Source organism: Phaethon aethereus, assembly GCF_964289735.1.
Source record: "Phaethon aethereus genome assembly, chromosome: 1".
In the NCBI taxonomy this organism is placed as follows: Eukaryota; Metazoa; Chordata; class Aves; order Phaethontiformes; family Phaethontidae; genus Phaethon; species Phaethon aethereus.
Window position 1 is genome coordinate 26,596,770 of NC_138575.1, and position 12,219 is coordinate 26,608,988.

Consider the following 12,219-nt stretch of genomic DNA (forward strand, 5'->3'; position numbering starts at 1 on the left):
TGTTCATACAGAACAGTGTGTGCATCCAAGTAAAGGACGAGCAAATCTGAGGAACTTTGGGCTTCGGAGGTTTGTCATTTTGTGTCAATCTGGAAGCCCTTTTTGGGGATCTTTTCAAATAAAAATGTGAACAGTGGAGGAAGAGGTCTAGACATGAGGAAAAGGACACAGGTAGCTGGTCCACATGCTGGAACTATGTGCAAGACATTAATACCAAACAGCATTATCTGCATTCTTGACTAGAAGGCCATAAAATATTTATGGATCCAGGAAGCAGGTCCATTAATAGTAGTTGAGTATGTGGCCGTGACAGGGCATTTGCTTAGATGCTTTCATTGTAGTTGTCTCTAAATCTGTCAACAATAACCTGGAAAGACACTAAGCACTTCTGCTGGCTATCTTCTTTTCCTCCAAAAGCAATAAGATATCATGCATGAAGAAGCCAGGATTGGACCTTAGATTTCTGTCTATTGAGCATAGCTTGTGCTGCCATCAATATTGTTGTGTGGTGAGAAAAAACCTGCAAATATTCCAACTGAAATGAAAAAAAGAAAAAACAGGGCTAGGTCCCTTAATATTACTTGGTGAAAGATTTTAAGGCACAAGTAGGGAAAAATCTACCAGTGTTGTGTCATAGCATTTTTACCAGAGCTCTTGTAAATTAAGCCTTGATTTCTCTTTCATTTTATATTGAAGTGCGCTGCCACTTGGACATTAGCCATACTTTTCACTTCAGCAACTTGTCTGTGTCTGAAGTACTGTCAAAACCTTAAATGCGCCAAATGACTTTTCTCCCTGTCAGTTTTCCTTGCCTAGATCTTCTACACTCTGTGTAGAAAGCCTTTGCCCAGCAGAGGCAATAACAACCTTGAACCAGGCAACAAATAGCCGGTGTGGTGTTTTGCCTTACAAACATCCCAGAAAATGCATTGCCAGGATGATGAAAAGGGGCAGGATCATCCCAGCTTCCCCAAGCCCTAGAAGGAGGCAGAACCCTGGTTATGGTGGAGAGAGCAAGGCTAGGTCTTACATTCCCAAATGGAAGAAACTGAAGCAAGCCCACAGCAGGGAGCACTTCTTCAGGTCAAGAAAAGTCTTGCTAGATGTGCAAGTGCTGCCCTTGGCTGGTGTACAGTCGTTAGTCACTTTGCTTGTGAAACGCTGGTGTGTGCCACTGTACCAACTCTCTCTCAGTAGCTGCAGGACTGTAGTACATAGTGTTGTGATGGTGGTTCTGTTATTTGGGTGTTGATACCTTACAGGCAGGTCACTGCACCTGAATTGACCTTCGCAAAATCAAAACACAGATTTGCTGGAAGGTATCAGTCCAAACTAGAAAAAAGTGTGGACTTGAGGGAGAAATAATGATGAAATGGTTGATATTCTGTCTCTCAGACCCTAGGGAAAAACCCAACTGCCTGGGCTGGAGCAGCACTAAATACTGTACGTCAGATACAAAGTGTGGTAATCGCGGTGTTGTCGAGACAGCCTCCGCTCCAGACTGGCTCCTGTGGAGCGACAGATCACTCATTAAAATGACTTGCATGTCTACTGAATTTTAATTAACAAAAGTGTGAGGAGCAGGTGTTAACTTGTTTTATAGACTCATTATAGTCCCTTGGGACTCCCTAGGCACAGTTAGATATAGTTACGGAACATTTGGAAGTTCCTGATTTTGACCCTTTTTGTGTCATTTACAGGCTTGTCTTTGTGGCAGGTATTTATTCATATTAATTTAATCGTTATTCAAAGCAATAGTCAATTGCTTTGAAGCCAGGCATTCAAACCTCAGGAGCTGCAGGACAAGTCCACCAACAGGACTTCAGCGGGGAAGGATGCTCTTTGTGTCTCAGCTAACTGGTGGAGAGATTGTCAGCTCCATCCTGCCTCCAGCTCACCCTTTGCCTTTCCCCGCTATGTCTTCAGGGGTGCTACCGTTCACCTACTGGCATAGCTGCTATCTAACAGCTGCCCAACCCAAATCATTTGAAATCGCCCAGGTTAGTTTACAGCCTTTAATTCACAGAGGTCTCTTCTAGCCTGTATTGTTTGGAATGAAGCGAGTTAGAGAGCAATTACATGAACAGCTATAAACCACAAAGTAACAGGGCAGTAATGCCAGGGGTGTGTTTGTGTGCGTGAGGCGTGGAGAGATGCTCAGAGCAGCAAATTCTTCGTAGACACAAAATGGGGTATGTGACCAAGCTGTTTGGCTCAGTTTTTTAACACCTGTTAGATGCTTTTACTGCCTAGTAAAGGCAGCAGCCCCTAAATTACTCAGGCTTGCCAGGCACTTCTAGCACAGGCGTAAGTGCTAAAAGCTCGAGCTCTCAGATACCAGCCAGGTACCTACCTTTGATCTGGCTTCTAAACCTGGAGAAGAATCTTTTATTTTCTGGAGTTAAGTGCCTGTCAGCTTGGCTTTTCTCACAGAAAGAGAAGCATTCATCTAGCCCCCTTGTAAGGTAGTAGACGGAGATTTGTTCATCGGTTTTCCACATGAAGGGTCTTGAACCAGCATATCCCACACTATTGTCAAATATTCTGCTCACCAGGTTCCCTGCAGGGCTGGCTTCCCTCTGATCCAGTGTGCTGTTAAACAGCCAAGCAGCTCCAGGAGCAGATGTTGAGAATGTACCACCCTAGGCCATGCTGGGGAGCACGTCCTGGTGGTGGTGGTGAATTTGTGATCAAGTTCCTGGTCTAAATGAGCAGAGTGGGGATGTGAAAACATCTTCTACCCACACAATGAATCCCAGAGCCACTCCTCTGTTGAGCTGACATTAGTCTCGCAAACGTCTAGGCACCTATTAGACAATTCTGAGAGCTACTTTATGTTCCCTGTACAGTAAGCACTGTTGTAGAACAGACACCTCTACAGAATAATTCAGAACTTGGTCTTTCTGTGATGAGTACAAAGCAACCTAGTGTGACCACACTCATAATTAAAATGCCTCAGTTAAATATCTAGAGTTAAGGAGGAGTCCAGGTTCTGGTGCCTGAAAATAGTCTCTAGAAGTTGTCATCCTTGACTTCCAGGCTGAACTTGACCCAACAGGCGTGTTTTGAGTATGTCTGCAGGCTCTGTTGTATGCATTTCATAGCTGAAGGTGTGCTATTTTGATAGCTCCATCAGGGCTTCTGTGCTGAACTATTACAGAGACTGAGGAGCCATGAGACAGCCAGCATTACGGGGTTATTAGACCCTGAATCCTTGTTAGCGCACAGAAATGATGCAATGTGGAATTTAGAGACCAGTAATGGGTGGAGAAGTAAGACCTGTTATGATTTAACCTTTTACCATCAGCAGTAAATCCTCTTGTATATATGTATTTTATAATAACTTTACCACCAGCAGTAAATCCCCTTGTATGTATGTATTTTATAATTAACTGGGCAGGACACAGTGCACAAAGGATGTTGAAACAGGGTTTTGCAGTAGCTAATAGATACCATTTGCTGTAAAGAGAGCTCAGCAAAGGCCTTGAGATGAAAAAAACCCACATATCATTCCACAGATATCATGCTCAAATTGTAATCACTCCAGTAAAAACTTTAGTAGGAGACAACATCACTTTATTACATGTGAAGATGTGACTGTGATTCTCTATTTTAAAGGAAGCCAGTTGTGGGCTAGATCATGCTAGGTGCTGTATTGTCTAAAGTTTAAAGTGCTTTCTGTCCTATTAGGATAAATAGGGATCAGCAGGTTTCTTCGAAAACAACAGAGGCATTAAAGCTATTATAAGTAAAAACATTGATGATTAACTGTAAATACACAGAATCTTTGGAGCTGACATGTGGAAGTAAAGAAAAAAAATCCTGCAGAAATAATAGAACTCCTCTGATCTATAGGACAATTTGACTACCATCTGGGAAGGCTGCACAGTCATTATCAGGCAGAGAGAAATATTACTTTAAGCTCCTTAATCCCAGAGAATCATAACAGAAATATGGATGTTGATAATGACAAGTACAAAAGGAAAGATGAAAGACATTTTCAGAACATGGCAAGCGAGAAACTCTGCCAAATACAGATCTGGTCTTCACACACTGGCAATATCCCAGAGAATTTACTGACTTTCAAGGGCTCCTCACAACTTTAATTTCACCCATTTGATCTGTAGTGAGCTCTTCGTAACTACCCTGACTTCACCAAAAGGTGTCTGAGGCATTTTGATTCCTCACTGAAGGATTTTAGTTCTACAGCCTTGTCTTCACCCAGAACCTGCCTGGCATCCTGAGCGCAGCACCGGGGCAGCTGGTGCTGGGCAGACACGGAGCCAGGCACTGGCTGTTTTAACCGCATTGCCTGTCACTGTCCAAGACAGATTAAAAAAATCACAGTATTGAAAACACCATCTCCCGTGGGAATTTTGTCCCTGTAATGAGGTATATGAGGGAAATGCCTACCGCAGTGACTGTGTGCGAACGCAGCTCATCTCGTTCTGTTATGCGGGAGCACGCGGAGAAATTCCTTCCCTTTATTTCATGCAAGCAAGCAGTGGGAAAAAAGTTTGTCAAAAGCTAAGAAAAGACCCTGTTTTCTGAGATTCATCTGGAAGGGACTGAATTCTGCTCCTCATTAGAGCAGTTCAGTTCTAGAGGAAATCAAGGAGATGCTGAGTAGGTGCTGTGTTTCACAAGGACCTTGGTTCAGATTTCATTTAAATGTACACTTTATCTTCAGTTCAGGGCTACTTAACACAGTGTACCTTGCCAAGGCTATTGAACAAGTTTGAGGGATTGCAGGAAGGGCTGCCCACAGCTGCCGAGGACCTGGCCAAACAGCCACATGAATGAACCTAGAAAAGGAGTAAGTCCATCACAAATGAAACTGATGCTGCAGGAGACCCTATTGTGACCCTATGGGCCCATCTTGCCCATTCAGGTTAATGACTTGAGAAGTTTTCTAGGGCACTTGGCTCTAGGTACTGGCCTAGACTGACATACGTAACACTATTTTTAGTACCACCAAACCACAGGCGAATAAGGTTAAAATGCATAGCATCTTTTTACTGTGTCAGCATCTTTTTGCTGTGTTACTTTTTACTAGGGCTTTTCTATTCAATGGGTAGTGTGGAGGTACCAGTAAATACTGCAGGGTATGTACCAGCACCAATACATAGGTATGCCTGCATTATACACTGACTGCCATCCTGGGAAGAGTTTTTAGCAGGGCCTGTTGTGATAGGACAAGGGGCAATGGTTTTAAACTAAAAGACTGTAGATTTAAACTAGATCTAAGGAAGAAATTTTTTACAATGAGGGTGGTGAAACACTAGCACAGGTTGCCCAGAGTGGTGGTAGATTCCCCATCCCTGGAAACATTCCAGGTCAGGTTGGACGGGGCTCTGAGCAACCTGATCCAGTTGCAGATGTCCCTGCTCATTGCAGCAGGGTAGGACTGGATGACCTTAAAAGGTCCCTTCCAACCCAAAGATTCTCTGATTCTGTTCTGGTGTTTTGAAGATTTACACAAGTAAAGAATTTGAAAGATGGATTTTGGCTCAGTAAAGGCAAGCTCCATGAAGAGCTAAGTGCTAGTGCACACTAAGTACTCACCACAACACAGCTGTTTTAAATTCATCAGACAAAATCACTGCCCTAGAGAAGAGGCTCGTTCTACCCCTGCTGCACTTGGTAGATCTTTTGCTGTTGGAATTGACAAAAACATTAAGGTAATATAGATATTTTGAAGGTTCAGCCTGAATTTGCAACAATCACCTCTGAGATTTCCAGAAGTTGCTTCTACAATGAAACAAAAGCTTCTCATGTCATCTGAAAGAAAGGCTGATGTGGAGTAGAGCAGGTACAGGTAGTCATAACAGTGAGGTAAAACAAGCCAGATGCAAGGCTAGCAGGCTAACAAAAAGGTAAGACTGTATTTTTCATATGAGCCTACAGAGGCTTGTTTAGCAGTTTGACTCTATGCCAAATAGCTCACTGCACCTCTAAAAAATTGCCTAACTCTAAAAAAGTAATCTGAAAGATCCCTGGACTGCAGTCAACTTAATATCACACATATCTGCATCTTCAAAGCATTCTCTTTGGCTCAGCATAGCAACAGAAGCATAACTATTAGTGGTTATTTCAACTTTGAGGTAACTGGATGCCCCACTACCCCACCCACTAAGCAAATAAATTGACTTTGATGTCCCTTTAATATGTCTCAGAAGAGAAAAATAAAAGTCTTGTATTTAACAACGTGAAAAAGATTATTCTAAAGATTACCACTTTCAAATGGATACTAAGCGTAAAAATAGTATTCGTAGTCCATTCTTTCAGCTCCTTGCTATATTTGAAATATAGCATCTCCAATGACAGAGTTGACTTTGTAAGGCATTTCCCTACAAATAAGGATTTTTTTTAATACAGTTATTCCAAAGATACTCACCTAGATGGACTTGATCATGGTGCTCATCTACTCTGCAAGGCTCAAACCCAAATCACTGTTCAACATCTATGGAAATATATGAGAGACAAGGAGTTTTAACTCACTGGACACTGCACTTTTAGCTAAAGTTTAAAGGGATGCAATAATAGCCAAGATTAATGCTCTGTATGTCAGAGTATTCATTTTTTTGCAGCACAGTTCCAGTCTCTCTACCTGTAGCTTCAAGTATACCCCGGTTCCACCCTAAGCTCCACCTGCTGCTGGGCAGATATTGAACAGGAAACACCATTTCTCAGGGTACTTGTTCCCCAGCCTGTTTATTTCAATCATACCACCAATTCTAGGGCTATTCATGTCTGTATTAGGAGGTGGAACTCGCCTTGACAATTAGGTCCTCTGCTATTTTAATGGTAGGTAATGGGACTAAGGTAAATATATTTGTGGAAAAAAACCCTACATTATGAATCAGGTTTAATATAGTAGGAACACTTTAATGCTTATTCAGGCAAAATGTCACAGTAGATGTGATAATTCTAGAGTAAACCATTAACAGCAACACATGCGCTCTCACTGGAATTCAAACATGGTAATTCTTTTATTTTCTTACTCCATAAATTTTGATGTGTATGAGCAAGCAATGCTTCCATGTCAATCTCAACTCTCTTCTTTCACATACCTAGAGATGCTAGATATATTTTAAAGTTAAATAATGAAAAATGTACTTTGGTACCTGTTGTAGTCTGCATTCCTTTTGTTTATTCCTGATTACATGGATCATATACAGTGTTGGAAAAAATTTATTCAGAGAACTCGTTTAAATAAAGATCAATTTGCAAATTGTACCAATGACTTTGTACAGACATATATATGTACATAGACATGTAAAAAATAGAAAACATACAGGAAAATTTCCACTTGATACATTTGAAAAATATTAAGATTTGGAAAACATTAAGACATCTGGGTGTACAGCACATGTGAACCATTTTGTGGTGAAAAACAGTGATGAATTGCACATTTGCTGATATCAGCTACAGTATAACAGTCAGCTCTTTTCATCATTATAGCTGATGCTTCAGCAATAGGCTTTGATTAAAAAAACCCCAAACATTAAAACCCAGTTCATTCTTTAAAAACATTTGTGTACAGAACAATAACAGTAACAGCATGTGGATTTAAATGAGCTACAAAAAAAAATCTGAACAGAAGCGGAATTGTAATACACCTATCATTGATCATCTTAATACCAAAAACCTCTGGCTGCATTTTACATATACTAATATTAATGACATGATATTAAATCCTTCAGCTTTAAGGTTGTGCAGCCCTGGAGTTCCAGACCCAACATTATATATTATGTCATTTGCATACAATTATATTCCTTAGATAACCATATTGCTCAAAAACCAAATGCTGACATTTTCAGTATTTATGCACAGCTCCTCACCCATCTCTCATGTAAAGCTCCATGCCAGGGAGAACCTTACAGAGAAATTCAGGCACATTTACTGTAAGCACAGCAGCAGCATATTATACAGAAACAGAGATAATTATCCTGTCTCACTAAATGTAATGTCATTGTCTAAATTAGGAGCTTTGTTGATATAGTGGAAGGTCTCCTAAATTAGATATGCCAAATCCTCTTTTTGAGGATTCTCCTATCATCTAGGGAAGCCAAACTCCATATTGCATGACAGTTTCCCATCATATCTCTACATAACTTATCTGAAAGAGCAAGAATTCACAAAACTTTAGCTGGGGATACAGACTGTGCTGGGTTTAAGGATCTTTGGCAAATCCTAAACGCAGTGTCATGAATTTCTAGCCCTGCTCTATGTGCTACTAAAGCCAATAACATAGTGATTAGTTCTGTGCTATAATTTGTTTATTCCCTGACATTGCTGTGGTTTACAAAGCAGTAGAAGCTAGTGGAGGATTATAAGCAAAATTGTGAAGGGGGAAACATGTCACAGAGCTTGGCAGATCCTTCATGAGACTCATACTTACCTGGTTCTGATTCCCTTCTCTAGTGCATGGTGGGAGAGAGCGGTGCCTTGGTTGCCTGTTCCATGACTGGATTCATAAAAATGCATAGCTGGATAATTTGTAGGGATAACAGTCTTATGGGGTGCCATTAACCCATCACCAAGCTGCTAAGCCTAGACCATGCTTGGTTTCCCATCAGGGCACCACAACTCTGAATGAGTGGGCTGCCAGCGCTGTGGCAGGGGATCAGCAGACAGTTCCCTCCTGTGGTGGTAAAGCCTCTCCCTGAGGTTTCACCCCGAGCAGGTCTGCAAACATCAGTGATGTAGCTGGGCTACAGCATGAAACTGGAGTTCAGAGAAGGTCTTGTCCCTGCCAAGCATGAGATGGAGGCAGTATATTCTGCTCCCATCACATCGCACGCTCCTCACGACAGTTTAAAAACCAGATCCCAAAGTTCTTACGTGGGATTGCAAAGGGGTTTTTTCTTCTGTTGGTGGTACTGGCTTAACACATTGGCAAATATTTTATAAAAAATCATAAAAGAAATGGCACTTCCATGTGGGGACAATACTTGCTTGTCTTACAGGTCAAGGTAGGCACTGAAGCACGTATCTAAGCAGTCTTCCTGCATATGGCCACTCTCCTAAACTGGGGCCATAAATAAGGTTATGTTAACATATTCACTATATTTACATGCTACATCAAGACTGTTATAATAATTCTCAAGTCTAAAGTAATCTCTCTCTATATTAGCTTTAGAACATGCAAAAAATAGAGTAGACGTGTTCCATCTAAGATACAAAGAAGGGGTGTGTTTTCACTAAAAACACTAGCATTCAAAACTTGGTGTCATCAGTAAAATGCTAATAGATGTTTTCAAATTGTATAAACCAAGTATATAAATAGAAAAGTTGTGATATTGAAGGGGAACCCACCCACAAAAAATAAAACTCTTTAAAATGGAATGTAGCCAGTTTCAAAATACATTCAAATATTACAGTGTCTCTATAAATAGAAAACTAGATAGTGCTGAAGAGCTAAAGCAGTCCTTTCCAAATTGTTCAAGTGTATATATTTCTCTCTCTTTACTATCATTAATACACAGTTGCTTGAGCTACAGCTGTTCTAGCCTTTGGCAACAGTTCAAGTAACTTCCCCTCTTCTCTCCTTTGCAACCCTCCATCTTCCATTTTGACGCCACAGAGCTGTCAGGGCATATCTTGATTTCATAAAGTTTTATGCAAAATACCACATGTCCCAAACTCTGTTGGTGTTTGTGCAGCCAAGGAAGCATGTCATAAATTCACCATGGTCCTTCAGTTGTCACTCAGGTAGTGGCACATCTCTAGTCCCAGTGCTATATCCAGGAGAGGCTACGTGCTGACAAGCCCCCTCTTACTTGCACAGAGCCTGCTGAGAAGGATTTCAGAATAAACTTGATTTATTGGACCTCGGACATGATATGGCGACTGAGAATTTGTTGCATAGTCCTGCAGTTGTGATGGCTTGCTTTGACTGCCGAAATATTTCCCCAGTGTATAGTGCCTTGACAACGTCATTGTTATGTGTGGACTTTTTTCAGGAGGATTGGATTTCACCACCTGCAAAAGAAGTGACATATGTGAGTGCTTTCTGCCTGCACCTAGAAAGATACCCAGCTGTGTGTACAAAAATGCTGAGACAGTTCTCCACAAAGCAAGTTCTGAAAATACTCTTACCTTGAGCTGCAAGTTGCTCACAAACAGTATTTTAGTGGGCCAACTTGTTATCTTAAATGTTAATTAAAGTGCAAGATCTTATTCACTAAAACCTTAACATTTAAATATATAGGCCCATTATACTCTGACGGTTGATTCTGTAATGACTTTGTGGATTAGACCCTGTTCCCTTCATTAGGGACAATTTATCTGAACAACAAAATTCGTACTTAACAGCTTGTCTGTATATTAACCATGGGAAAAAAATAAACTCAGGACAGTCCCGACTTTCAGGAAAGTTTAAATCCTGCTCTTATCCCAGGCACTTGAGGAACATATGCTGTGCCTCAGCTGTGAGCCCTGTGAGAATGTCTCACTTTCAGGTCTTGATGCAAACCTGGCCCAACTCCATGCCGAGATGAAAAAGCTCATGTGTCATGTTTCTCCAAGAAGGGAGTTACGGTACAATTTAACATTTCTCTCCCTGGGGTATCACACTGACATAACCACAATGTGGTTCAGTAACTCAGCGGAGAAGAACGCTCTTCCTTGGCCTCCAAATATGTGTAAAGCTGTGGGATTGTCATGTTCAACTTGTATGGAATAAACAAAGGCCCATGGGACTAATGAGAGAGAAAGTGAAAGGTATGGTTGTCAGGAGCCTAATGACTGGGGGAGGTGGTCTCCTGTTAGATGCTGAAGGTCTTGTCTCTGTGAACACACAGTCACTGATGAATAATGAAGCAACTTCAAAAGAGGCAAAACTTCAGAACCTTGCTCAGATGCAGGACAGAGGATCCCAACCCAGGCACTGGCAAATTCTGAGAAAGCACAAAAGGGGCCAAGTGGTTAACTTATTTTTAAAATAGTAAATATATGCTGACTTGATAGCTCTGATTTTCCTGCTATAGCAATCACAGCAGACACTTGAAAAAGAAGACTTTATTTATTAATGCATATATTTATGTGGAAGCATATTAGCTTTTTAAAAATATAGTGTATATTTACCGTCACTGAACGATCAGAAACAATATTCATATATAGTGAAGCTCATAATAAATGAAACAGCTCATACAAAATTAAATGTGAGTGAAGGAATAAAGTGCAAAAGCTTGAAAGACTGGGCAGAAAAGCTATGAGGGAGCTGGCTGAACTAAAAAAAGACTAGGAATTATCTATGTAGAAAATTCATATATCCTCTGATCAATTTGATACAGCTAAGCCAAGGGCTGTTATTTGTTTTCATGTAATTACTGCAGGTTCATTTTTCTAAATTAGAGCCTTAGATCTTACAACTATTTCAGAATGATGCCACCTTGAACCAATCACCTAAACTGCATTCCTGGTAGGCATAATCTCCCAGGAATGCAATCTAATGTTCATCCAGCATCCAGCCACTGATTAAGATACCAAAATCCCAAGGTTGCTAATTTCGATGTTGTGACCATGATTTCATTGCCATTAAATTAGGAAATAAATCTGAATTAAAAAATAGGTTCCATAAAGGTCTTTATAACTGCTGGCCAATCTATTTGTCCATAAGGATTTGTGAAGAATGAGGTAATTAAAAAATCAGGTTTGCATGTGTGCATAGAACTAGAAGTACGTTTGGGCAGAAAGTGCCAGAATTATGCAAGATTTTTTTGTCCCAGATCAATATAATCCCTTGGTGAGTACAGACCTCTTGGCAATCCGAGCAAAGATTGTAGGGTCTACAGAGCTGTGGATTTCTATGCTATCAGGGTGATGCGAAGCCCTCTGAAAATGGGGTGGTAGGAACTCAAATAATTTATCAGGACAGTCAGGGGAAATAGCTTTCTGTTTGGCCAGCTCGTGAGAACTAACTGAGCACTGCTGAATGCATTTCAGGTCTTGTTTTCTGACTGCGCAGAATGGCCAACCCGCCATTCCCGCACGACTGTGCTTTAGCTCAGATGATATTTACAGAGGGGTGTCGTCTTCTGGGAGTTTAGGAGGTCATTTTTTAAGAGAAAGAAAGTGAAAGTACAAAGCTGTAGATTTAATCCATCTCATCTGGTTTTATAAAACATGAGAAGTGCTGGGGTTTTACACAGTGTTCTTGGCTCTGTCCTCTGAGGCAAAATGCCATTTTCCTAGCGCAAACTGTTTCAGCAC

The 12,219-nt window shown here is 40.9% G+C and overlaps 1 protein-coding gene across 1 annotated transcript in view; it reads right to left on the reverse strand.

Annotated features, from left to right (window-relative positions):
- Nucleotides 1-9,759: 9,759 nt before the first annotated feature.
- CPED1 (cadherin like and PC-esterase domain containing 1) overlaps nucleotides 9,760-12,219 on the reverse strand; it is a gene marked incomplete at both ends in the record, with an annotated part of 151,506 nt that continues 149,046 nt past the window's right edge. Inside the window, one exon of the mRNA XM_082010853.1 lies at nucleotides 9,760-9,987. Coding sequence (XP_081866979.1) covers nucleotides 9,760-9,987 — 228 coding nt within the window. The remainder of the gene's footprint in view (nucleotides 9,988-12,219) is intronic.